Below are 27,880 nucleotides of genomic sequence, written 5' to 3' on the forward strand. Positions count from 1 at the left end.
TAAACAAAAATTCTATCGAAATCTGAAGAATTACTAATGAGATAAAGCTAAGTTGTGCACGTTAGAGGTCACAAATAGTAATATATGTGAGGTAATAAACAAAAATTCTATCGAAATCTGAAGAATTACTANAAATGGCAGTAGCGTGAAACAGAAACAGGACTTGAAGTGCCCAACAATCTTTCCAAGATTATTAATGCTTGTGACATCGATTTGTACCCATCAATCAATATGTTGTTGAGAATTGTAATAACTCTGCCAGTTAGTGCAGCAACAGCAGAACGTTCCTTTTCAACTCATCGACGTCTCAAATTTTGGCTTAGAGCAACTCAAAATCAAGAACGATTAAATGAACTCGCATTATTCAACATTCTTCGAGAAATTGATTTGGATGTCGAAAAAATCATTGACAGATTTGCCAAAGTTTCTAAGAAACGCATTGCATCTATTATTTAAAGATTTTGAATACTTGAATTATTTATGTATTGTTCTATTGTTCATTATGAAAAAAAAATAAATGAGAAGACTAGCATTAAAAAACTCAATTTCTTTTTGTTCAAAAAAAATATTTAAAAAAAAAACTTTTTTTAATAAAAAAGAATTTTGTGTGGGGGGGGGGATCTGAGTCTATGACCCCCCCCCCTCAGGAAAAGTCCCTGGATCCGCCTCTGGACACAAATAAAAATGATGTATGCTGACGCATGTGAGCTACGTATCTACTATGTGAAGTAATAGCAAAAATTATATCGAAATCTGAAGAATTACTAATGAGATAAAGCTAAAGTGTGCGCGTTAGGTGTCACAAATAATGATATATTTACTAAGATAAAATTAAAGTGTGCATATTAGAGGTCAAAAATAACGTTATATGTGAGGTAATAGCAAAAGTTCTATGACAATCTGAAAAACAACTACCGAGAATAAACTAAAGCTGTATATTAGTGATCACAAATAATGATATATGTGAAGTAATAGCAAAAAATCTATCGAAATCTGAAGAATTACTACCGAGAAAACAACTATGGGCAAAAACATCAAAACTTTTTTGATTGCCAGAGAAAACAGAAAAGAGTTGAAAGTCGATTATTAGAAACATTTCCAAGTTCCATCAGGCCATCAAATTAGTTTTGATGTTTTTATTTCGTCTTCTTCACCAGTTATACTATAGATTTCAATGACGTTTTTGCTTTTTCTCTCTTCAATATTATTTTGTGACCTCTAATATATAGATTACTTTTACTTCATTTTCGACAAGGATTCTCAAATCGTAACGCTTGGCTACAATTTTCATTCCGCTGATTTACTATTCCGTATTTATGCGCATACCATGTATTTAATTATTGTTCCGTTACCATCATATCACACTTATTAAGTAAATGATGTCTAATATTTTTAAATGAGTGTTGAAAAAAATTCTCAATAAAACTACAATGCATTCTTAATTCGTATTTTAATAATATTTTTCAAACCATCACAAATGTTTATAGACAATTGTTAGACAAGTCAAGTGCAGTTGGTTATAGTAGTAAATGTTGTCATAACGTATTATAGTAGTATTCATAGACGTCTTATTTTAACATTTACTACTAAATCCAAGGGTTATAGTAGTAAATGTTAAAATAACAATAATATAGTTGAATGAACAATAATAATTCCGTTTTTTCAGAGTTACTAATCGGAAATCTTTCGGTTATTGCCTGATTTTTCAAAAAGCGCAAGAGGCGTTGGTCTCGGGGCCTGAAATACTACTAATAAATGAAACGATAAATAAAAAATGAATGAAACAATTATTAAAAATTACTTTTGTACGAAATATTTTTTGGTTGAAAGAGTTTTTTGTATGGAAGTAAAACTTTTTAGCTATCGAAATTAATTTCTGAGATATGAAAAAACAAAAAAACACAAAAGTAAATATGGTATTAAAAGGTGAAACGTATTTTAGAGTAATTGGCAATCCGTGAAATAAAAAAAAAGTTTATGAATATCTACTTACATAAAGATAAAGATGCACACAATGCGCAAAATAAAAAACAGACCTTCCTGAATAACTTTTGATTTATTTATCGGATATTCATGTTCTAGGACTCAATCTGAATGGATCAAAGGAGTAGCCTCAAATATGCTAATTAATTAGTGCAGATGATATTTTAAGTTACGAAATCAGACACAAAAACGTGCTTTCTCTGTATAAACAAACCAATTTTTTTGACGGATTTGGATTTCTAACCCCAAAATATATGGGATTAGTCGCAATCTTGGAAACATGGTCCCAATAGTTTGGTCAGACAAGCGGACTAAAGTTTGGACCTCTTAATGTTAATTTTACTTTTTGCATATTTCGCTGTAACTCTAGAAGTTGAGAATTGAAAAAATTTTGCACACGATAATAAAATTCGTTTATTGTCGTATTTTTAAAATTTAATTTCTCAGGAACTATTTGACCGATTTCGTTCAAATTTTTTAATTTGCTATTTAAATTTGCATTCTTTAAAATTATGTAAAAATTTGCATATCTTACAATTTAAAAAAATTTCGACTGTTATTAAACAAAATAATAAAAAATAACAACAGTTATATTTTGTATTAAATTATATTTGGATAAACGAATCTTTTAATTAAGTATAAAAATATAAAAATATTTCAATTTGTTTAAAAAGTTCTCAAGATATGGTTAAACACGGGGAAAAAAATTAGCATTAAGGAATCCACATTTCCTGACCGTTCTCTTGTCCAAGATGTTGGGACCATATTTCCCAGATTGCGACTGCCTCCAATATTTTGAGGGTCAGAACTACGAATCTGTCGAAAAAAGGGTATGTTTATTCAGGGAAAATATGTTTTTGTGTCTGCTTTTTAAACTTAAAATATGATTTGCATCAATTAATTAGCACCTTCTCGAACGATTGAATCCTAGAACGTGTGATCTAGGATTTAATCAAGAAGAAGATCCAATCATTAGATCAAAAGTGGCCCGTTTATTTTTTTGGGGCGCTTTACCACGTTGGTTTGTGCTTTTGTATCAGTACGCATTATTTAACATATTTAAATTGTTCCCCGGGAACTACTAATTTCTATTTTAATACTTAACTGATAATCTGATTATTAGTTTCAAAGATTATAAAAATTATCAATTTTTTTCTGCTGATTGTACAAGAAAATTATAAGAATTAAAAAAAGTTTGATAAAGTATAACTTTGAAATTAAATTAAGTTGTGTTTCAAAACAATACAAATATCCACATTAAAAATAGCAAATAATGATTGTAAATTTTAGATTAATGATTGTATTTGGGTTAGCTTTTATCTTTCATTATCATCTTTCATTATATCTTTCATTGTTAGGAAGTTTCATGAATTTGTGAGTTTAAATTTGTGATAAGTTTATATCGATTATAATCATCATCACAAAGAAATTTTTAGGATGTTTAAAATAAAAATTTTTTTCCAAACATTATTTTAGTTTGATAACTCCTTTTACAGATATTACTTTGGAAAATAAAAGGAAATTTGCAGTTTTTATTTAAGTCATCGCAATAAAACTGGAGATTTTTGTTCTCATAACTTTTAACTCCAGTTTAAAATTTTAAATTGAAATTTCAAATACAGATGGCAGCACGAAACTTTTCGTTTCGCTCTTATTTTAAAATAAAAGATATATATTCTCAGATATTCTTACTGTTTTAATACTTTTGCTTCATTAACTGATAACTGAATATTGATCTCAAATTTTAAATTTGTGTTATTTTTTAAATTCATTCTAATATTTAGTAACTTATTCTAAGATTATTTTAAATTTGACATGAAATTTAAATGAAATAGCGCTCATTTTTTTTCATACGCAGAATTATTGATTATCTTTTCAATCCACAATCGTGTAATTCATTGCAATATTGAGCTTTTAAGTTTTGTTAGGACAATCACAAATACTTTATAATTAAGTAATAAATTTCGAAAATATTTTTTTAAGGATTGACTCCACCAAATCTACAAATGTAAAACTCGTTAAAAAGTACGAAAGAAAATCTAAATTGCAGCACAGGGTATGAACATGAACTTTACAAAGAAGCGAACAAGCTAATAGTTAGAATTATCTTACAATTAATGAAATCCTTCGGAAGCGTAATCACAATTTACGCTTCCGAATTAAGAGACATCTGATTACAAATCAGAATTAAGAACAACCTTCTAAACCAATCAGGATAAATTAGGACAACAGGGACATTTTTCCATATTCCTCATTTGGAAAAATGTCCTTTTTTCAGAAAGGTAAAGAGTGGTAACTTATTTGTTTTTAAGTATTTAATTTTCATAATTAAAACATTCACGTCAATTATTAATATAAATATCTCTACTTTCATGTGAAATCATTTGATTGCGATTTAAAAAAAACTGAAAGAAAACCGAAGAAAAATTTGGAGTTTTTAAAAACAGTTATAAAATAAAATAAAATATATTTTTCAGATATCTTTCTTATTAAAGAAAAGTATTTTTTTCTTTTAAATGTTTTGACTTATTAAATGCACGATACTTAATATTTTCTTTATTTCAAGCGTTTGCTTACGAAGTACAGTCATACCCAAATCTAGCTGACTCCAAGTGCAGTAAATTAATGTATCATATGATATTTTATTGTATTATATGCTACTTATTGCAATACATAGCCTATGTATTAGCTCCAGTTGACAGCTATCTAGATATCTTCATACGTCTGGAGCTATGTATTGCAACACATGGTTGATATTAGAGTGCCCTAGCTTGCCGGAAAGTTGGCACAAAATAACAAATGTGGATTGCCTCTACAGATGTTACGAAATCACTATTTTCTTTATGTAAGACACTGAAGCATTTAAGACTAGTTCCTGAATATCGGTCAAAGGGAGTCGGTAGGCCATATATCAATAATGCTAAAGCTAACTTTTTCGATGTACCTTTTCTAGAAAACTACTTATGATATCACTTTGAAATTTTTTGGGGATGTTTGAAATTATATCCGTTGCATGTTGTGATAATGTTTTAGCGTTATGGAATACTTTTTTGAGTTATGAAAGATTTTTGATGAAACTTTTTAAAAAATTCAAAATTCTCAGTTTATAATTTTTAAAAAACAATTTCTGCCAAAGATATGTATTAACAGTTATCACAGTGTAAACATCTATATGACATGTATACGTGTATTCTGTACACATGTATACATGTATAGACTGTATGCATGTGTATACACATATGCATGTATACTGTATACATGTATATGTGCATTCTGTGAAAAAAAAACTTGAAGAAATATCTTGTTTAGATGCTTAAAAAAAGGTACATCGAGAAAGGTCAATGTTAGCATTATTGATATATGTCCAAACGACTCCCTAACAATTTTTCCTTACTTCAATGCACTGATTAATTTTACACGTAGTCGAAATTATACGTACGAAATTAATTTGCCTCGTATAAAAACCTGGTAAAGGAATTATGCAAAAGGAGGAGGTAAAAATATTATCCATCAGTTACGTAAAGAAGTTTATTTATGATCAAAAAGTAACTAATTTAACCTGTGATACTAAATCTAAACTGATTTGTAATATGTACCTATATCCTATGACGGTAAGTTTAAACTAATTTGTAACAATACCTATCTCGTGATGCTAAATCTATATATATATTTCTCTTACACGGCGACAAAAAAAGCCTCATTACAACTCCCCGAATGGCAACGCTAGAAAATCGACCAATGATTGCCGCTGAAAATGTCACATGCCAAATCTAGCTGAGCTGGCTGAACATATAGCGCTTTTAAAAATGGAAACTGAAATAACCAGATGTATTCTTACCAAATGTGATCTCTTCCGAATTCACCCTATCAGCTGCGGCAATCTCATACTATTAAGTTAGGCAGAAGTGAGTAGTCTTTGTCGATAGATCTCTATTTTAGTATTTTGTCGAAAGCGCTTTTTTTCACGAATTTATATATTACGAATTTATTTGACGATTTTTGACTTATATCACGAATTTATTCGTTTTATTTTTGTTATTAGTTATTCATTGAAAAAAGAGTCTCAGTCGTGCTGTTACGCTTTAAGATTTTATACTATAGCACATTTCTAATAGGTTTAACGAAATACATGTCATTTATTTGAATTCAAATTTATTTTAATGACTTAGTATTTGCTAAAAAGATGTAATTTTTTTTTTTTAAAGTTGTTATATGGATTTGAATGATAGTTTTGAATTCTTAGAATTTTGTGCATTTGCAATGTACCTAAGTTAGTAGCGAGCGAAGCGAGCTTGGTTTGTGAAGCAAACCATATAAGATTGCGTAGCAATTTTCGGGGGTTGGCGAGCGTTAGCGAGCAGGGGGCACAGCCCACTAGTTTAAATTAATTTGTAACATACCTCACCAATGTTGCTAAATATTTAGAAAATAAGTAGTCAAAATCATTAGAGTTACGAAGTTTCCTTCCAGTGTTTATCCTTGCGTGAAAGATAGTTATTTATCTTTAACAAAGAAACTTCTCACAGACTATCTTATAAAAACTTTACTCCAAAGTAACTATTCGACTTCTATGTCGCCAGCCAAGACAATGACTTAAAGCATTTTCCTTAACTAATCCAGCGTTAAATTTCCAGCCTCTGATTTTTCGCTATTTTGTTTCCATCTCTGTGGAAGATATTAACCTCACAACTCCGTGTGTCATAACTATCTCATTTATCTAAGTAGTCAATGCGTGAATCCTGCTTTGGAAAACAACAGAGAAGTTACCTTGAAATAGCCGTAAGTGATAGTTACTGAAACAAGTTGCCCATGCGTAACTGATACTTTTTAGTAACGATGCAAAAACTACTTGTTAAAAAATAACAGATATTGTTCGTAATTGCTGTTCTAAATCGACTGCCGTTGCATGAGATAGTACTTATAATAGCGAATAATATGCTATTTTTATAACTCTTGTGTGTTCGTAATAGTTACTCGTGATTCTTAGGTCCGTCTTCAACCGGTGTCTTCTACGCTGATTATGAAAATGGCACAATATATATGTAGAAAATCCACAGTTTTGCGAATACGAAAAGCTTTCTTATTCTAATTTTTTAATACTAGAAAAGTATCTACAACGATTTATTTTTTAGACTCACAAATGTATGCAAAATTGAAGAAAAAAACAAATTGATTTTAAGACTGTTCTTCCAAGTTCGATCATGAAATGAAATAGTACTTTATAGTGAATAATATGATATTTTCATAACTGTTGCGTATTTAAAATAGCATTTCGTAGCTGTTAGATTAAGGTTTGACTATTTTCAGTCAGAGCCTGTATTTTAATAATGCAAAATGACAACATAAAGAAAAGCCGCAGTTTTATGAAAATTAAAAGCGTTCTTACCTATTTTTTTAATATTGGAAAATTTATTTCAAAGCTGCATTATCTTTATTAATAAACATTAGCAAAAATTGAGACATTTATTATGGATGTTAATAATTTTCATCTAATTAAATAAAATCACATACTAAAGTGGTAATTTTTAAAATTTTAATACTTTTAGCAGTATTTATACTATTTGCCCGTTCTAAATCCTAAAAATAATCTTTGCGACTAGATGGAATATATAATTTCGAATTTAACTTTGTTAAGAGTTTAAATCATTTAAACGAAGGCTTTTTTTCCCCTTGGCAAAAGACATTCGAAAAATTCCTTCAATGGTTTTTATTTAAGTGAAAAAAAATTCACCGGTTTAAAAAAAAAATGTATGTAAAACTTTTTAAATATTTAAGATGTCTGTTCGTTTTAAAGTTCAGATAAGTATATTTTAGTTATAATTATATTACAGTTCTGCTTCGAGTTCTATCTTTAAACTATGACTTTTTATTTTCCTTCAAATATCCGCATAAAAAAATATCGTAATTTGTTTGTTTTTGTTTCTTTTTGCAGTAGTAGTAGTAATAGTAATCTATTTATTCGAGGCAGATGATTGAAATATAACAAAGGAAATACAATTTTATCCCCTCAACTTTTTTTAATGGTTGAACTGCGACAGAAGCACTGTAACAGCACTGTGAAGCACTGTGAACCTTTTTTTCCCCATACTTGCATTGCTTGAAGCATAACAGAGATCAGTTTTAAGTTGTTTAGGATTAAATAACAAGAAAAGTCATTAACAAACAATTTTAATTAAAAGTATTAATGTTATTTTCAAAACAGATCTAACACTGTAACAGATACAAAATATCTGTGAAGCTACATTTCAGGAATATCCACTTATGCGTAACTAATTTTACTATTAGGGAAAGACGAAAGCATTGGCCGCATTAAGAGATAAAAAAGATTATTCGAATTGTATCTGTGAAAAAGGTTTTGTTATTTATTAAAAAGTTAAACAAAATGATTAATGGAAATGCAACTATTTGTGAAGTGTAACGAATTTTCAGATATAATTATGAATAATTATTCATTTATCATTAATCAGGATTTTCTGAAGGCATGGAATAAAGTATTAATTTTACTAGTAATTTCACGATATTCGTTTAAATTCAAATTTTTCCAAGTAGTAAAAATTGGCTGAGTAGATTTCTAAAAACAATTGATGTAGAAGTAGAATATTATATTATATGTTAATGCATGTTAATATGTTAAGCAGACAAGACTTTAAATATGCGAATTAATCAGACGATGTTTGAAGGTTACAAAAACGTTCTTTCCCTGAACAACATGACTGTTCACTGTTTCAGAATAAACCCTTCATATGCATTCACTATTTAACAGTTTAATTTTATACCGATTATCGCAAAAATAACAGTTTTAAAAAAATAATTTAAGAGAAAGAGGGGGAATGGAAAAATACGGTTTGCTGCATTTTTAAGGCGCTAATTTATTCTCGTCAAGTTTCAAAATTANAAATTACACCCTGACAAGAGCCAGTATATGGTAATCAATAGCAAAATTAAATATGAGAAAATACCGAATATCACGCTATTCAGTATAGACATCTCACCAGTGAAACAAGTGAAATACCTTGGTATTATCATCTCATTCAACTTAAGCTGGAGCAAGCATATAGACGACGTTATAAAGAGAAGCAGAGGAGCGTTTTTCGCCCTATATGCTATACTGAATAAGAACTCCAAACTCGATTTGAATAATAAGAGATCAATATATCTTCAAGCTATAAGACCCATACTGACCTATGGCAGCCCGGTACTAACGACCCTTACCAACAATTTAAGGAAGAAACTATCAAATTTTGAAGGAAAATTACTAAGAACTATGCTGGGCGCCCCACGGGCGATCAGCAACAAAGCCATCAAAAAAGACCTAAAAATTGATGATATAAACCAATATATGGCGAAAATTAACACTAAATTTTACAAGGAAGCGAAAGATTGCAACGCTGCTAACTTCAACAAAATTTTTGACATGGAAATTATCAGGGATAACATCAGTCCACTCACAGCATTCCTAACCTCAGACTGCCTAATATCAAAATATGTAACAACAATATGTAACAATATGTAACAATATGTATGTATCATGTAACAACCTCGGTGAAGGAGCAACCCTTACGAGGGTCCGATCCGGGGGAGGTACACTGTCGTTAATTTCAGAATAGTGAGCAACCCGGCACGAGCGGTTTTAACCGGGACGGCCGGGTCACTATAATAACAGAGGTATACTAATTATGTACATATCAACTAATTATATTCATATTCTAACCCTGTATATACATGTAAATAATTATTTGTTGTAAATAGTCCAATGTATTGATTTCAATTTACTCGTGCTCGTCATTATGTGCATTACTCTTTATTAGATGTTCTTGACAATGGAGTTTTCTCCAACTTCTCCTTTTATTTAATTTGTTTGATTTAATTATGACTTCCAACTTATGCCAACACAATTCCGATGAATCGGTGAGTGGCGCTTCGCGCCAATATGCCGAGATGTTATATATTCATAGCTCATAGCTCATAGCCAACTGAAAATATTCGTGCAGAGTATGTTATTTTTGTCATCAGACTGTACCACGCTGTTTTTGAAATTGGTGATTATTTTGAAAATATTGCTGTGTTACTCCTCTTACTAGATATTGCCATATGTTGATTAACCTATAAACTAGTTTTCAAACTTGGTGAGGTTAATTATGTAGCAGAACGCAACTGACCGTACAATGCACCTTCCATATATTTTTTTTAAAATTTTAATTGATTTTTTAAATAATCGTTTAGTTTAGGGGCATATACAGTAGTTATAGCTTTTATGATTAAAAATCATTAACTGTGCTTTTCATAAAATTTTATTATGATTAATAAAATCTCCTTTTTATCAAAAAATGCGATTAAAATCTGAAATGATGTTTGTTTGAGTATCTATTGCTATATTTGCAATCTAAACAGCGAAATTTATTTTATACACAATTAAAATAATACTTATGTTTAGAAAATATGTAAGCAAGGGACTAATTTTAAGTACTAGCCATGATACAATTTTATACACAAATAAATAACTTTTGTTTCGAAAATCAATAAACATAGGATTGATTTTAAGTCAAGATGTAATTTCTATTGACAGTTATATAAACTGAATGTCATGCAGCTAAACGTATTTTATTTGAACAACTACACAAATTTGCATTTACAGCTGTAAGTTTTTCGGTAAAATTGCGTTAGAAAAGCTAAGACGAATGAAAAAAATATTCGATTATGTCATTTGATCATTCAATAATATCCTATCACTGACAAGGATTTAAATGTTTTAATTCTCCCGGTAAAGAAAAATCTATTCATCAATGATTCGATAGTTTTTTATTATTCTAATAATTATAACTATTGTAGTTGTTATCAATATTGTTATATTTAGTTGTTTTTTATGTACTGATCATTAATTCTGTAATTTTAGAGAATTAAACCCATTATCCTAAATTTATAAAACGGGAAAATTTTACTTATATATATGAAAATCTGATAAATCGAAAAGTATTCGAGATTTCTTTTTCTTCTTTTTTATGTATTTACCCACGCAATACCCAATCAATGTAACAATATTTTACTTTATTCAAAAATGAAACATAAACATAAATTCAATGAAAGGGGACATACCTTCTTCATGTACGATATAAAATTTATTGTAATTAGTGAATAATATATTTAAACTGTTTTCTTTTATTTACGATTAAAAATATTAAAGAATTATTGATATCATCAATATTTTTCTTAATATTATAAGGCATTTATTTTTAATGTTTTAAAACTTGATTTTCTCAAATTTAGGCCACTCCTGCTCTTTTCCGCTAACAAAGATGAAAGTTGTAGTGGAAGATACAAATCCATGAAAAATTTCGTAGAAAAAACATTCCTATTTAAAAAAATAGATGGCGACACTATATTACCAAAATTATTTGGTATTATCTGATTTAAGAACCCAACTTTCAAAATTAGCAGAAATATGAGTTAAATCGTTGTTAAAACAATGAAAATAAATAAATAGACAAAAAAAAAATTCATCTTGTGTGTTATTAGGAAGAAAAGGTGTGAGTTTTCAAAAAATATGTAATAAAAAGCGAAATAATTACAAAAAACTTTAACTGATTATGTGCTTCTGTTGTTTATATCATTAATACGCATCTTAAAACTTCCAACATATTTTTAATAAAAATCTATGAAATTAGCTTTATATTTCCTTTAATAATCCAATTCAATAATTAATGATTATTTTAGTCAGTTAATTTACTAATTTTTGATGTTTATTGTAATCTAAATATTTCAGAATGAACAACTTTCTGTCCATGTTGAATTTTAGCAGTAAGGCAAAATTTAATGTAAGTAAAATCTCTTGAAATTGTTGAGTCAAATTTATTTATGCTTAATTTAAATAATTTATTCCTACTGTTTATATAACTAGCGTGTGAAAAAATATTTCAAGTTATTATTATAAGCATGTCAATTTCTCAATTAAGGTAATAATTAAGTAATTGAATAATTGATCATCCCTATTTTTGCTTAAGAATTTTTTAATTTTCATATTTTATTTCTTAATGGCACTATTTATTTCCTTATTAAGTAATGAATTAGTAATTCTTCTATTATTATTGAATAAATATAATGCGAGAATTCACTTTCCGCATTTTATAGTGTAAATTTCAGTGCTGCCATCTATTGACACGCAGACAGCAAAAAGACTAGCATGCAATTTTCCATTCGTTTTTAAAATATTGTAGAAATCAAACTTCTTTCAAAAAGTATTTATTCCTTCATGTAAGAATATATGTTTAATACACTTATCGTACACGCCAACTTATGCCGTTTCTATGGTAGATTTTTCTTGAATATTTGCAATGGTAGTAAATTTTATGCTCTACTATTTTTTCTCGATTTAATAAATTTGATTTACTACGATTTTGACCACCACTATGTATGAAAAAATAAAACAAATATATGGGATTCACAGTGAAATATTTTAGTGATGGAAAAATTAAACAAATTAAATTTATCTCAATTATGTGGAGACTTTAGACTTCAGGTTACGATCTGTGAATTACATTTGTAAATTGATTTGCTAATTATTAATGATTTATAATCCAATTACAATATCTCTGTGACTTGCTCAAAATTGTCCGATAAGGTTTAAAAATAGTATCATTAGCTTGAAAGTTTCTGTATTACTGAAATAGTTTTGTTGGCTGTTAATTTTAACCAAAATTTGTTTATTAAAATAATTTTTAGGTGAAATCTTGCTACAAATATTAAGCTTAATGTAGTGGTTGTGTGTACCGCTTTATTAAACAGAATTAATTTTTCCCATATTTTGTCTTTGTTTAGAGATTTTAAAGTTATTGTAAGTATTTAACATTTGATAAGAAATTGTGTGAGCTTGATCGTCAGTTGAAGTGAAGTTGTCTCAATACATAGAATCTTCTACCATGTTAATCTATGGATAATTAGAGGAACGCAATTTATTATGCAACTAAGTAGTAGTTTTGAACATTTTTGTTAAATTTTGTCCACATATATACTTCATTTCATTTAGTTAACTAAATTTTTAATTTTAGGGCTGTAAGTATTTTTAAAACTTTTTTTTCTATGTTTGAAAAGTACTTACAACCATGAAAAGTAAAACTTGTTAATTAGGTTCAATGAAATACATTTTTAGGCATGAAATAAATTTAAAAATACTCAAAAATATTAAATAATTAACGAATAAATAAACAACTTTCGTATAATTTTTCGAAGTCAATTTCTATGTTGGTAGAATTTGAGTGCAGCAAATTTTGAATTGTATAAAGATTCAAGTTACATGGATATATTTCTCAGACATAATGATGTAAGTAGTTACATTTTTCCTCTTGTCCGAGTTATATTTAGATGTTAAACATGAATTATTCTTTAGAAAGTAACACATGAAATGGAAGATATTGGGAAGGTCGGTGGACGTAACACTTAAAACTAAGTTTGGATGCCTGATGAATGTTAGAGGGGTTTCTAATACTTTTCAAATGGACGACTCGTGATGAACTTAACGCTTAGTTAATCAACTCTTTAATTGCTTTATTTCCTATGAAAATAAGTGCCTTAAGATATATTTGTTACTTGAAGCCAGGAAAAAGACTCAACCGGTTCTGTTAAGTAATGAGCTCTTGTTTCTTTGCGCAAGGAAGATAAGTACTCTTCAAAATCGGATTTGTTTAGATTTAGAACAAAGTTGCAACAAATATTTACGTTATAGCTATAGCCTCGGTTAATTGTAAATTTCTATAAGTCATAAAAGGAAAAGATGAGTAGTTCTCTATTTTCAAGACACTCTCCAGCATCAAGCTAGTTTTGATGCTTTTAATCCCGTCTTCCTGGATTGTGATTCGTTAATATTTCTATCGCGATTTATGTTTTTCCTTGGTTGGATATTACTTGCGTATTTTTTGGACTTTATTTTTGACATAGATTCTAAAACATTGGGAGGTTTTCCCCTCCATGTAACGCAAAAGCGGTTTAGTTCCATCAAAACGTCCTCCACGCAGGTAAATTTCTCCCAACACTTGATCCAAGAATTCGCTTGTCTTCTGGATAGGGTTCAAAACTACAAGACTACCGAGTTGAATATTAGCAGTCGTAAACCCAAAAAATTGGGTCAGCTGTTCAACGACGGTTATAAAATAAAATATGCGAGGTGACCATAATGAAAAGCGCTAGAAACATATTTTTTTTACATTATCTGAAAATTGTTTTATAAATTCTGTGAAAACTTAAAAAGAAAGCAAAGAAAAAATAGAGATTATTCTTATAGTGTCATTGTTTTTGTATACATAACGTAGAAAAACAAATTTACATTACTTTTATAAAAAGAAAGACACAGAAATTTAAAATAGAACAAAACTTTATTTAAAATGAAAGGAATTTTTTTCATCTTTGGTGATACGTGATTAACATAATACAAACAGAATGATGAAAACAAATTCTATGAATATATTGCCAAGAGAGTTTACTACAATGGTAATGAAACGGGGCTTATGATATTGCACAAGGGTTTATGATAAATCATATCGATTATATACTTATGATATTACACACGCACTGAAACGATTTCGCATAAAAATTTTTTTCAATGCTGAAATAGGAAAAACAAATTACGAAACGAAAAAAAACAACAAAAAAAACAAGGTCCAACGTGCAGTAAGTAAGAACAAAACTCAATAAGTTACGTTTCTTCTTAACACTAAAATAAGTACAAATGCTCTCAGAATTGCACTGAATTTAACAATTAGATTCTACATGAGTTTCTGTAAAAACTAATTTTAATTAAATTACTAAAAAAAAAAGAGATTTTGGACAGTGTACAAAAAAAGATTCATTCCTTAGCCTTTAAAAAATGACGGAACAAAAAATTGAAGTTTTCCGTAGTTTTCTAACAATTTTCCACTTGTAATTGATTTACTTAGAATGAATGATTTTTTTAAATAATGTCTCTTTGTTCCCAAGAATATTCTCACGCCAGTCCAGTACAGAGAAAAATATTTCCTTCTCTAACAATTTTCTTTTTAAAATTTTGTTTAAAAATATCAACATTAAAAGTTACCGAATAATTTGATTGCAGCATATTTCAAAGCTCTGACGTTTATATCACCGGCACATACATATTTACAACTCTTCTTAACCAAATATATGAAAGCTAAATGCTAATGAACACCATTCATGACAATTTCTTCTCCAAGACGACTAGACAGGAATGCATCGTGCTTTGTCTTCAGAAGAGAATTCAATTTCACTGGTTCCACAGGTTGCACAACCTTGTCCGGCTGCTCTGTGCACCAAACAGAAGGATCACTCAGTTTGTGCTCGATGTCCAGATGATTGATAGGAGGCAAACCTAAGCAACCTCTGAAGAGGTTCTCGATGCAGACTCTCTGCCTGGCCAAGGCATTCACAACTGGTGCTCCTCTTGGTACCAAAGGAGCTTTGCAGAGGTAGCTGAGAATGGAAAGGACAGAATTGAATGGCTGGAAGGCCGTCTCTGAGCTGCGCAGGATACGGAAGGAGATTCGCTGGCAAAGTTCAGTGAGGACGACGAGATCCAGAATAAGAGGTGATGCCAGGAGAGAATCTTCACAGGTGTTGTGCACCACGATTGTATTCTTACCATTCATCATTATCTCTGAAGTGTATTCATCAAGAGCACGCTTGCTGTCACCGACATATGGTACATATTTTATTACAACCTGAAAATAAAAAGTTTTTTGAGTCTTCAAATAACTTTCCACTGTCTTATACTATTAAGTATAAGACATTCTTGAAAATGCATTAATGAATATTAAGTACAGTCAGAACTAAAACGATCTAGCATTTTCATATAGCATCCCGCATGTTCACGAACGTAGCTTCGCAGATAAATGAAGTTGCTCTGTACTAAATTTGTTGTGAACTGGGCACAAATTACATACGTGAAGGTGAGGGATACTAACAATGCAAAAGTGCAAAATCTATCGAATATACGAGAAGATCTAAATTGTTTTGACATCCAGACTTATTTTTTTTCAGAAAATATTTATAAATTACTCCTTTTTTTATATTTTTTCCCCTGATTTATTTCTTTCAGCAAAGATAAAGTAGTGATATTTAGCTAAGCAACGTAGAAGAGAGCACATATAATATAACATTTACAGACATACTATAGCTTTCGTTTGATAATAAAAAGAGTTTATTCTATAGATAACTTTATATTCTATACATAATAAAAAGCCTTGTTCATTGGCAAATTTTCCGGAAACTTTACATATGCTTCTGAAAAGCATTTCATATTTTGAAAAATATTAAATGTTAATGGCCCTTCTAGATTCCCATTCTTTCTTATTATTAAGATATTTATTATCTTGCAACATCTAGGATTAATATACCAACCTTTCAACATTTTTTTAAAAATTCTTTTCTTGTTTAATTACCTGGTTCCATATAGTTCCCCCTATCCCACTGGTCAATCCATCCTGTTTTTGGGTGTCTATTTTCTTCATCATCTAAGTGCTTAACTTTTCTGTTCCTTGTTTCAATACAGAAGAAGATTTTGCATAATAGAACCGAAGCTATGGTATGTTCACGTGGTATTATTTTTCACGTAGTTGAGCTTTACACATAGCTCAGAATTAACCCTTCCTTCAGTTGGATTGATAAGAAATAATTCAAAATTAAATAAGTAAAAAAATATAGAACTTACACAATGATCAGGCTTTTCACCAGGAGCATAGAGGACAGAATTTGAAGCCACCATGTCATCCACCACATTGCTTTTTGATATTTCCTTTGACCTGAACTGCTGAGGAGCAGATAGATTTTTACCATCATTGTTGCCAAGGTGATTATAGCTGACGAGAGACACTGGTTTGATTCCAGCACCAATCAGGAAGTCAACCAACACACTCTTGAATTTTGTTTGGCCAGATTTGAAATCATCTCCTCCAATCATGACGTTGTATTTTTCCGCTAACTCAATAAGTCCGGGAACAAAGGTATTTTGTGGAGAACCATTTATGTAGGCACACTGTAATAAATTATGAAAATTATAAAGTTAATCTAAGTTTATGACTATAATGTTTTAAATGAAAACACAGTCCACTCAACAAAAAACAATGGTCAAATATAGTTTTATAAATATACATTGCAATTACATAAGTTATACAGCTTTTGAATCTTGTCTAGTTGCGAACCTTAAAAAATGTGTGGAGTTATGTAAACAGGGTGTTCCGTAATCATCGCCCATTATATATATTTTTACAATTATCAAAAATGATGCCAAAAGTACACACATTTCAGGCTTTAAATTAATATTAAATCGTGGGGGAAAAAAGCTAACAAAAACGCCATCAATATGAAAAGGGTAACTAGAGAAGAAGGCAATATTGGATGATAACCAGGTTGAATGCAAGATGGATCTTTGAAGTGTTTTTAATAATCAACTTTAAAGTCTTGTGTCTCCCAGCAATTAAACAAGCTTTGGTGTTTATAGTCCTATTTTCGTGAGTAACGGTTCATTAGACATCAATAGAGTGGTGTTGAGGCAACACACTTGCGCCGAAATTTCTACAGCTTAACTTTATCAACTATGTTTCATAGATTTTAGATGCAAACTTTCTTGTTCAAGTCAAATTAGTTTTCTTAGTTGCATTTATTTTAACCGCATTGACATTTCAACTTTTAAATTGATTTGACTAATTTCCTGATATTGATTCTTTAAGTGTGATGCAGCAATATCTCAAATAGCGCTTTTGTTTTTCCTGAAGTGTATATTTTCCTTAAATTATTTCTGACAAACATTTTAAAATATTTAATAAGGGCGGTAATTACGGAACAGCCAGAATAAACTATAACCAGTGCTAAGACAGCAAGGTTTGTAGAACTTAAAATCCAATAATTAAAAAAAAATAGTAAAGCATAAAAAATAGCATTAAATATAAATAATCTGGATTATGCATTTTATTATTAGTAAGAGATGTAACTTAGAAACGCAAAACAGATTATATAATTGTATCACCGGTAAAAATCGCAACATATATACGAAAAGAAATTATAAATTATATCACCAGCAAAACTCGTATTGTATAAATAGGAGAACGTCATAAATAGTTAGACTGACAGAAATATGGTGATATAATTGCGAAAACAAATTATAAATTATATCATCGGCAAAAAATCATATTGTATACATAGGAGAACGTCATAGTTATACTGGTAGAAATATGGTGATACAATTACGAAAACAAATTCTAAATTATATCATCAGCAAAAATCGTATTGTAGATATACACATGACAACGTATCATTAGTTAGAGTGGTAAAAATATGGTGATACAATTATATAATTCTATCACCAGTAAAAATCGCAACATACATAGGAAAACAAATTATAAATGATATCATCAGCTAAAGTCGTAATGTAGATATACATAAGACAACGTCACCAGTAGTTAGAGTGCGAGAAATATGAAGATATGTGCAACTTGCTTAGAACTTTTATGAAAAGACAAATGAAATTTTTAAAAATTGGACAATTTCAAAATTTGTAAATTAATATTTGGGTGATGAGATAGTATAACTGACGTTCCACGCTGTGAACACAAAAGCATCAGTTAATAAAAGTTGCAATAAATTATTTCGTTCCGTTCGTTAATATAAAACATTTTCGTGTATTCCGTCAGTTCACGGAGACAGCAAAAACTAAACAAAATGATATGAAAAAAGCAAAACTTACTTCTTCAAGTATGCTGGCAACGGCATACAAAGAGGAAGGTAATACTTCCGAAGCATTTTCTTTGATAGATTTCAAAAGGTTATCAGCCGTGTCATTCAAACCGGCTCTAATATCACAGAATCTCTCAGTGTTGGCAGTCCACAGGACAATAACTTTACCGAGTTTGTTCTTCTCTTTGAACTCTCGAATGTCCTTGCGTATCTAAGGGAAGAAGAGAAACGTTATTCTAGTAAGAGAAAACATTATATATGAATTTAAGCAGAGTAGAATAACTGCAAATTTGTCTGATCACTCGCTTTTCTTACATGTTAATGACTTAAACACAAAATAAGTGTATCTTTATGCTGCGATGCAATTTTATTTGATATTATTTTATAAACGGCGTTAAATAGCTGACTCAATTCTGAGTTAACGATTATCAATGTTCAGTTCCATAGCCTTGTAATTTTAAACTCATTCCATAAGATAAAGAAACTCCTGGAGGAACCATTGTAGAGGTGTTTTTCACAGAACTAACTCGCATTAGCGTTACATGGAGAGAAGACCATCCTACGGTTAACCTGACTGCAAGGGAAATCTAACTCATAATTCATCTACCACTAAGGATATTTTACGTCAGCACTGTGGTCCTTGCGAGCGGGAAGCAGAATTTGTAACAACAAGCCACTGCTGGGATCGAACTTGGGGCACTTCATTGGGAGGCTACGGGCTTCCTTAAAAATGATTTGTCCGGTTTTTATAGCATTTTTATCTTTTGCTAGCTGAAATATTTATTAGCTGCTCCCGAATGTGTATACAAATTTTTTAAAAGGATTCTAAAAATAAACATTAAAGGCGGTCTTTACGAATCACCCAGCATTAATCCTGATTCTTAAGAGTTCTGTTATCATTGAGCCTTAAACTTAGTAGCCAGGATAGAGGTCTCGCGGGTTTAGTTCAGTCACGAGTTCTCACGAGTTATCACGAGTACAAGGATAGAGAAAAATATCTCAATACCTATATGCGTGTGGAAAGCGGTTTGTTTTGATTTTAAACAGACTTGAGGATGATAATTGTTTTGTCTGTAACATAGGTTAACTTTGCCACGTCATAAAATGAAGAAAAAATTACGCCTTGTGTATAACACATAAAAAATTTAAATTTATTTACCTTTTCAACTTGTTGCCATTTTGTTCCAGTAATAACATTGTCTGCTCTCATTTCTTGATTAGCAGCAATGAAGTCCTTGTCATAAATACCAGCTAAAGGCTTCATGCCCTCCATCATTGGCTTTAGTTGCCTCTGTAAGTCATAGTCCAAGACTTTGGCTCGTTCCATGCTTTCAGCCAAGTTCATGGAGGAGATGTCCCAACCTCCGAGAACTATGTCATTAGGATTTACTAATGGAAGCATGCCTTTGAATGGAATGTACACTTCTCCCGATGTATCAGAAGTGCCCAAGCATGTTGTTCCAGCTTGTATCAAAGATCCGTAGTAATTTGGTTTCTGAAATTAGATTAAAGAAAATGTTTTTAATATCGATACTTTACATGGCTTACCTATAATAATAAAAGGAATAGTTAGATCTCTCTCTCTCTCTTATAAATTCTGAACCGTTTGTGGTAGGTGTTAAAACACGAAACTAGAACTGTAACACAACTCTATTTTAGAAAGAAAAACAGCGTTATTAAACTTCACTACGTTTTATTATTTTAAACATAACAAAGAAAAACAAAGAATAACATGCCAAAGAACACAAACTGAAACTATCAGTGGCGTAACTAGATCACCCATCGTAACTATGTCGAAACTAGATCACTGTTTAATTTATTATCGTTTTCAAAAAAAAAATTATCTAGTTCATCGCTTTTAATTTAGGATCTAGTTCATCGCTTTCAACAGTAGGGTCTTGAAATTTAAATCCTGGGACAAAATTAACAATAATCTTAGAAATCGATCAAAAATTTAAAGCTTAGTGATTTATTTAGTCAAATTTTTTATTTGCATAATAATTCGAGGCAAAATAACTGTAACCAGTGAGTGTATTAAGTCTCCAGAAAAATTTAGTTGTTCGTTTTATTTTATAAAGACATTTTGGTACGGAGAAAGGGTCTTGATTACTTTTTAGTCCTAGATTTAAATCTTAAGAAACCAAGACAGACCTAAATAATAATAGCGATATTTAAAAAGGGATCAATATAAAATATCTTTCATTATTTTGTAGTAATTCTGATATTGAATGAAACTTTTAAGGATGTATTTAATTATCTTGAGTTGTATAACTTAATAGTCAACTTGGGTAAGTCTAGTACAATCCATTCAACTTAAAACAGGATCTTTTCTATCTGTAATTCTTTAAGTATTTTCAGAATTAAAGGTAAAATGAATGAATTCAGCATTAATATAATACTATAAAATATTCTAGAGTAATTAGGATATAGAATCAATGAAGGCTATGCACGATTAATTATGTTTATTAATTGTGAATTAAAAGCTGTGCAAGATTATCTCATTTGAAATTTTAACTTTAAGTTAACGTTAAATAATCCATAAAATTTAAGATAAGATCATTGTTAGCATATTTTTTAATTATAAACGAATATTTTCGACATAATATGTAACATATCCGAAATGACATTTAAGTCAAAAATACTGGATTATTATTGTCTATATATTTTCTTGAATAATTTGGAAATTTCATTTATCTAACTAGGCATTTAATAAGGCTATATATGATTAACTTTCAAATAAAAACTGTTAAACTTCTCGTTGTATAATCTATACAAATTAATATTGCATCATAGTTAGCATTTCCTAATTGTTAAGGCATTTTCAAAATCATTTATGCCGTACTTCATAAATATTTCGCAGTGATTTCGAAATTTTATTAAGAGGGCTGCTTATATTAAGAGGGTCATATTGAGTTAATAAATATTACTTATAATAAGATAATATCAATGATATAAGTGTTCAAATATAAATGAGTTTACAGCCAAGAAGGCATGGTAAAGTCGTTTCTAAAAGTATTTTTGGGCACTTTGACGTGGCTGCTAAAATAACAATATGAGCTCTGTAAAATATCACCCCCCCCCCTGTTTAAATCATAGTTTACAATGAAATTGAAACATATGATTCGAATATTCCAGTGGCGTGCAAGGGAGCATATGGAGGCAACGGCCCCTCTGGCATCTACACAGCTTGCACGCCACTGCTCCCACTTTCTAAACAGCCCATCTGTCACGCCATTCCAACCGATTGTTTTTCTACGATATTAGTTTTGTCTTTTGAATATGTTTTACGCTGATATTTTATAGAATATTAATAACGATAAAATAGTTAATTAAATAATTAATTATAAATTATATTTTTAATGAACCCTAAATAATTAAGTATAATTAATTACAATCTAGCATTAATAATAACAATTAATTGTAATTAATAATAATTAATTGTAATTAATAATAATAAATTGTAATTAATAATTAATTGTAATTAATAATGTTAATTGTTATAATTAACTATTTATTTAAAAAAATATTAGTTAATCGTTTGATGATAGCGATGATCATAGAAATTTTCTTTGTGTTCTTGTTTTTAAAATAATTGTAATATTATTTTTAAAAAAAATATATATTTTTTTTTAATGTTTAGAGGGATATAGCCTTTTAACTTTTAATTCAGGGGGAATGTCCCGATTTGTCTTGAGAGAGAGGATGGTGTAGCAGGCTGAGTGTAGCAATGTAAGCATAGCTTTAAAAACTTACTTGCACTCCATCCTTAGTGCGCCACGTGATGTTGTGTTTATTTGCAAGGATGGAAGCGGTTACAGTTGAGCCGTTATTTCCACCCCATCCGACTAACATCACTCCCAACTTCGGCACATGTCTGGATGTTCGGAACTGGATTCGTGTAGTCCTTGGAATAACCTGAAAAAAGACACGTATAATAAACGTCACAATTTGGCATAACTCCAATTATACTTTCGCTTCCAACGTATCATTCATGCATATTTATTTCTATTTATATCGTAGCTGAGAGAGATTGTAGTTGTAAAAACTATTTTAGTAACATTATCATGAAATTGAAAGTAGCAATGAAATTTTATTTATCAAATAATTCTGTATCCGTAACTGTAATATAAACGAAACAGATAATAGATACTTATATTTTGATAATCAACTAATTGATTTAATAGACATTGATAGCCAACAATATTTTTAACTTAATTCTATGTTTTTTTCAAAAATATTTTGAAAAAAAAAGATGCACTTTATTTATTTATTGCCAATCAGTAATTTAATGTCATGGCTAGAAAATGATTTATTTGATAAAAATATGTTCGTCTATAAAGTTTTTTGCAGTATTAAGAAATTATTTATCAATTAATTATTGAAAAATATTAAAGTGCCGAAAGAATTTTACCGCTTTTGAAGCAGAAATTTTATTAAACATATCTTTCATACTTTTTTCCATTATTTCGTATTTAATTTAAGTAAAAATAAGTGAAAAATATTATATTTAGCATTTTAATAATTGATATATATACACAGTAAATACATTTGCAAATAATAAAGCATGAAACACTGGGGTGTATTTTTCTGAGTTAAAGGTAAAATCTTTCAATTTATCTTTGCAGAAACAAATTTAATTATGAAATAAACTGTAAATATTTCATTTGTTATATAACTCTATTTTTATTTTTAACTTTCGCTATTATAAGCAAAGAAGTATTATAAGCAAAGAAGTATTATCTATTAGTTTTATTTGCTTTATATTTGACTTGAGCCAGATTAATTATTAATAAGTTGATAAATAAATGAATTAGTTGATGAGGCTAGCCAGGTTCAAACCCTGGCTATATATTCACATAACTCCCTCTTGTACTGTCCTGACGTAAATGTAAAACAAGAATCATGAGCAGGCAAAGATTTTCGTGGTATTCTTCGTCGCGTAAAGCAAATGCAGATTAGTTTACTCAACATGTCATCCATAAATACAAGTTTTGCTCGTTGCTTGATCTACGAGATTTCTTATTATTTTAATTGATTTCTATGTTATTAAAAATTATTATGAGTAGCTAATTAAGATATTAAGTCAGCTACTCATTGTTATTATGGATATAGTTAATAGATAAAAGGGTGTATAAATTAGCTACTCAGAATTACTATGGATATTATTTATAGATCAAGCTATGTATTAAATTATCTACTCATAGTTGTTATGGATAATGTTTATTGATAAAACGATGTATTAAATGAGCTTCTTATAGTTATTATGGATATTGTTTATAGATAAAACTATCTATTAAATTAGCTACTCAGTTATTATGGATATTGTTTATAAATAAAACTATACATTAAATTAGATACTCATAGCTATTTTGGATATTATTTTTAGATGAAACGATGTCTAAAATTAGCTTATCATAGTTATTATGGCTATGGTTTATGGACAAAATAATAAATATTTGTAAAGAACTATTACTTGAGAAAAAAAATCTTACTAAATATTATGCATAAATAGTTTTGTAAATCCTCTTTGCCTAGTTTTTGCAGTCATTAACGATTTCACAAAATCTTTAATTAATTTTAGCTTCTACAATTCTTCTTAGCTCTATAATTTTAAATATAAAAAGAAAAGTGTAATATGATTAGCTTACCTTCAATATACCTTGTTCTTTTTTAACAATGGTAGAATCGTATTTGTAGTCGGCTTCAATATACTTTTCTTTGTAGCGAGTGTTAGGGCTCTGTACTTGTACCTCCATATTGGCCATGCTTCGAATCAAGTGCAAAAAATTTTCAATGCAAAATAGTTGCTCAGAGAAAAATTTCAATTTGTTTTAAATCAGAAATTGAATACAATCAATTGTAATTCTTTTTCAGCAAATGATAACTCGAATCACAAATCTGTAATAAATAATAATTAGTTAATCTAAATGCTACTGGAAAAATAATTAAAAATTAAGTGATTAATTGAATTAAATAAATAAAAATTAATAAAATTAATAGTGAAAATAATTAAAATATTTATCCGAAAAAGTAAATACACTTTAAGGGTCGCAAATTGATGTTGAAGAGTTGAAAAAACCAAAGCTATACAAAAATCTGACGAATCACCAGTAAGAAAGCTGGATTTAAAATACATCAAAATCAGTTTGATTGCCTGAATAAGCTTGAGAGTGTTTCTAATAATCGTCTTTTGCCATTCAATCTAGCTAGTCTTTATATTTTTTGTACCACTTTCTTCACAAGCGATTCGTCAATTTCGAAATCATTTTTTGCTTTTTTCTCATCTGAATACTAATTTTTGACCCATAATTTATGTGTATTCTTGACATCATTTTAAACAAAAATATTCTAAAAATGTATTATGCTAACACAATATTCTAAAATGTTATAATATTAACACAATATTCTAAAATGTATTAAATGTATTATAAAATAAATATCATTTGCAGTTTATACCTTATATTTTTTCTTAGCTTATTTACCGATTAAGAAAAACTTAAAAGCAGCGTGATATAATAAAGAAAATATATTATGACAAATATTTTAAAAATTAATCCTTATTTTACAGTTGTTAAAGTTATATCGAATAAAACTTCTTGATTAACGTCATCTTAAGATCATAAAGGAAAGTAAGGAAATTAATAAACGTGATATCGTTGTTTTATCTTAAAATTATGTAGATTTAAATAACGTTACATAATATTAGAGGTAACATTACATAATATATTACGTCCTGAAGTAGAAATATATCTGAATAATTATGCCAAGGTCAAGACAGAGGAAATATTATGGCTTCATAAATATATCAAAATAATTGCTTTTTTTATACGTATTAATGAGACTGTATTCTATTTTATATTTTTAAAAATTTTTATTTTTCACCGTGAGTTATATTTTACAATCAACTTTTCTTAATTATGTAAAATAATACTTAAATAATTTTATGGTAATTATTTTGTATTCTTGAGAATACAAAATAATTACCATAAAATTATTTAAGTGAACATTATTAGTGTTAAGTATTAATTATAATAAATACTCTGAATTAATTGCAATAAATATTATATTTTCCAATAATTACGTCTTAATATTTATAATTTGATAATATTATATTGCAGACATTAAATGTAATTGCTATTTTGTTTCAATTGCAAAAAAATGCAGCACAGTAATTGTATAAGTTAACATACATTCAAACGCAATAAATATTATATTTTCCAATAATTATGTCTGACTATTTATAATTTGATAATATTATATTGCACATAATAAATGTAATTGCAATTTTGTGATAACTGTTTTGTATCAATTGCAAAAAAGGCGACACAGTAATTGTATAAGTTAACATATATTCAAACGCAATATATATTATATTTTCCGATAATTACGTCTGAATATTTATAATTTGATAATATTATATTGCACATAATAAATGTAATTGCAATTTTGTGATAACTATTTTGTATCAATTGCAAAAAATACGACACAGTAATTGTATAAGTTAACATATATTCAAACGCAATAAATATTATATTTTGCAATAATTACGTCTGAATATTTATAATTTGATAATATTATGTAATAATAAATCAGGGTGCTTAAGATAGATACGAAAATTGGTAATAAAATGTTAACTTAGCAAAAGACATATGGAATGCAAATATCACACGTAGTTAGGATATTCATGCAATAATATTAAATGTAATCATGTCAAATGCAATAATATTAAATGTAAGCATTCAATATTTCGATAAATATTTACCCAAAATCAATAGACAGCAAATGTGAAGGTCAAAATTGATCAAAAGTATTGCTGAGCTAGGTAGAGCTCAAAATAAATGCAGGATTAAAGAGAGCAGTCAGAAAGATGCTTTCGAACTAATTATGAGCATCACTTTGTCCATCCCTCATATATATAGTAGATTCGAAATTTCTGGAAAAGTGAGGAAATTCTTTGATATTAATTCGTACAGCTGTATTGACCCGAGACCGACAATTGGATCTTGAGAAGGCGTTGCCGCATGTGACGTCACACCCGGCATTCGGCTCCACGTTGAGGAACAGACGGGAAAGCACTCTAGTCAGACGAAAGTGAGTTTCTCGACCTTGGCGAAATTCAGTTGGCGATTTATCGATTTTTTCTCAGCGAGTATTCTTGCTTGTTAGTGAAACAAGAAAGGTTGCGTATATTGTGTTAGAAGAAAAATGGATAGAAAGAGGTTCGTTGGTTCATTTTATATCGTTTGGAAACAGTCGTTTGGAGATAAAATGTTGGATAAAAATTGATTTGCTAAGCTGTTTTGGTTTAATGTCTGGAAAAAATTGCAGAGACATCTCGCGATTCTTAAAATAAATAAATAAAAATTGCTTATCACATACATTATTTATGTTCTCACTCATCTATTTAAATGAAAATATTTTAAAATCTCGTGTCTATTACATTCTATATCTAAATCTATATATCTATATCTATGTATCTAAAAACTAGAAACATTCATATCTAATTATAATATAAAAGGACCTAAAAGCACTCTGTCATGAAAATTTAAAATCAGTATAAAATGTAGCTTGTTTTGAAAAACTTTTAGTGATTTTCATTTGATTTAATTGGTTGCAATTATGTATGAAATCCTCCTCGCTTTGCCAGCACAATTGTATTCTTTTTATGAAATCTTCAAGCATGGATAGTATTTTTGTGTGAGGTCGTGTTCGTCGCAGCAGTCAGTGCATGTTTTTTAAGTATTTTATGTACTGGATTTTCTTTTAGTTACCTTATTTTACTAAAACTTAACAATTTTTACTTTGGACAAAATCTTTGGATCATCGCTTAATCCATTAATTAACGATTTTTCACCGAATGTTAATTTATTTTTTAAAAAAATTATCAGTATACTTTGCATTATGAGTTTTACGTCAGATGAGGCAACGATTGCGCCACCTGAGTTTTTTTTACACTTTTTCATACCATTTTTGCTATTTCACCTCTTTTTTTAGAGAGAGCATCATTTAATTCATAAGTTAAAGTAATAAATTTTCCCCAGAGAGTATTTTTACGATTTAATTGCCGGAAATGTTTTCAAAAAACTAATAATTAATATTATAATCTTTTTTTTTCGGTTAATCGATTAAATAATCACAGGTACTTAAAGTTTCGTTAAAAAAAACGTTTCATTGAAAAAAAAATTTG

At 29.0% G+C, this 27,880-nt stretch overlaps 1 protein-coding gene across 1 annotated transcript; it reads right to left on the reverse strand.

Moving 5' to 3' along the window:
• Positions 1-14,326: 14,326 nt before the first annotated feature.
• Positions 14,327-26,901, reverse strand: LOC107446712 (Inositol-3-phosphate synthase). The gene is made up of 7 exons (XM_016061428.4): positions 26,456-26,901; positions 24,342-24,591; positions 22,447-22,608; positions 19,853-20,188; positions 18,704-18,904; positions 16,673-16,996; positions 14,327-15,683 (listed from the first exon to the last, which is right to left on the reverse strand). The coding sequence occupies exons 2-7, from the start codon at positions 24,456-24,458 to the stop codon at positions 15,144-15,146; spliced, it is 1,680 nt and encodes a 559-aa protein (XP_015916914.1). The 5' UTR covers positions 24,459-24,591; positions 26,456-26,901; the 3' UTR covers positions 14,327-15,143.
• Positions 26,902-27,880: the final 979 nt, after the last annotated feature.

This window comes from Parasteatoda tepidariorum, chromosome 10, assembly GCF_043381705.1.
Source record: "Parasteatoda tepidariorum isolate YZ-2023 chromosome 10, CAS_Ptep_4.0, whole genome shotgun sequence".
Classification (NCBI taxonomy): domain Eukaryota; kingdom Metazoa; phylum Arthropoda; class Arachnida; order Araneae; family Theridiidae; genus Parasteatoda; species Parasteatoda tepidariorum.

Excerpts from the sequence above, each read along its gene's own strand:
- LOC107446712 (XM_016061428.4), bottom strand. The coding sequence starts at position 24,458 with ATGGCCAATATGGAGGTACAAGTACAGAGCCCTAACACTCGCTACAAA. Across the intron at positions 22,609-24,341 it reads AAGAACAAGGTATATTGAAG|GTTATTCCAAGGACTACACG; the intron begins GTAAGCTAATCA and ends GTCTTTTTTCAG. Across the intron at positions 15,684-16,672 it reads GTGAAAAGCCTGATCATTGT|GTTGTAATAAAATATGTACC; the intron begins GTAAGTTCTATA and ends TTTTATTTTCAG.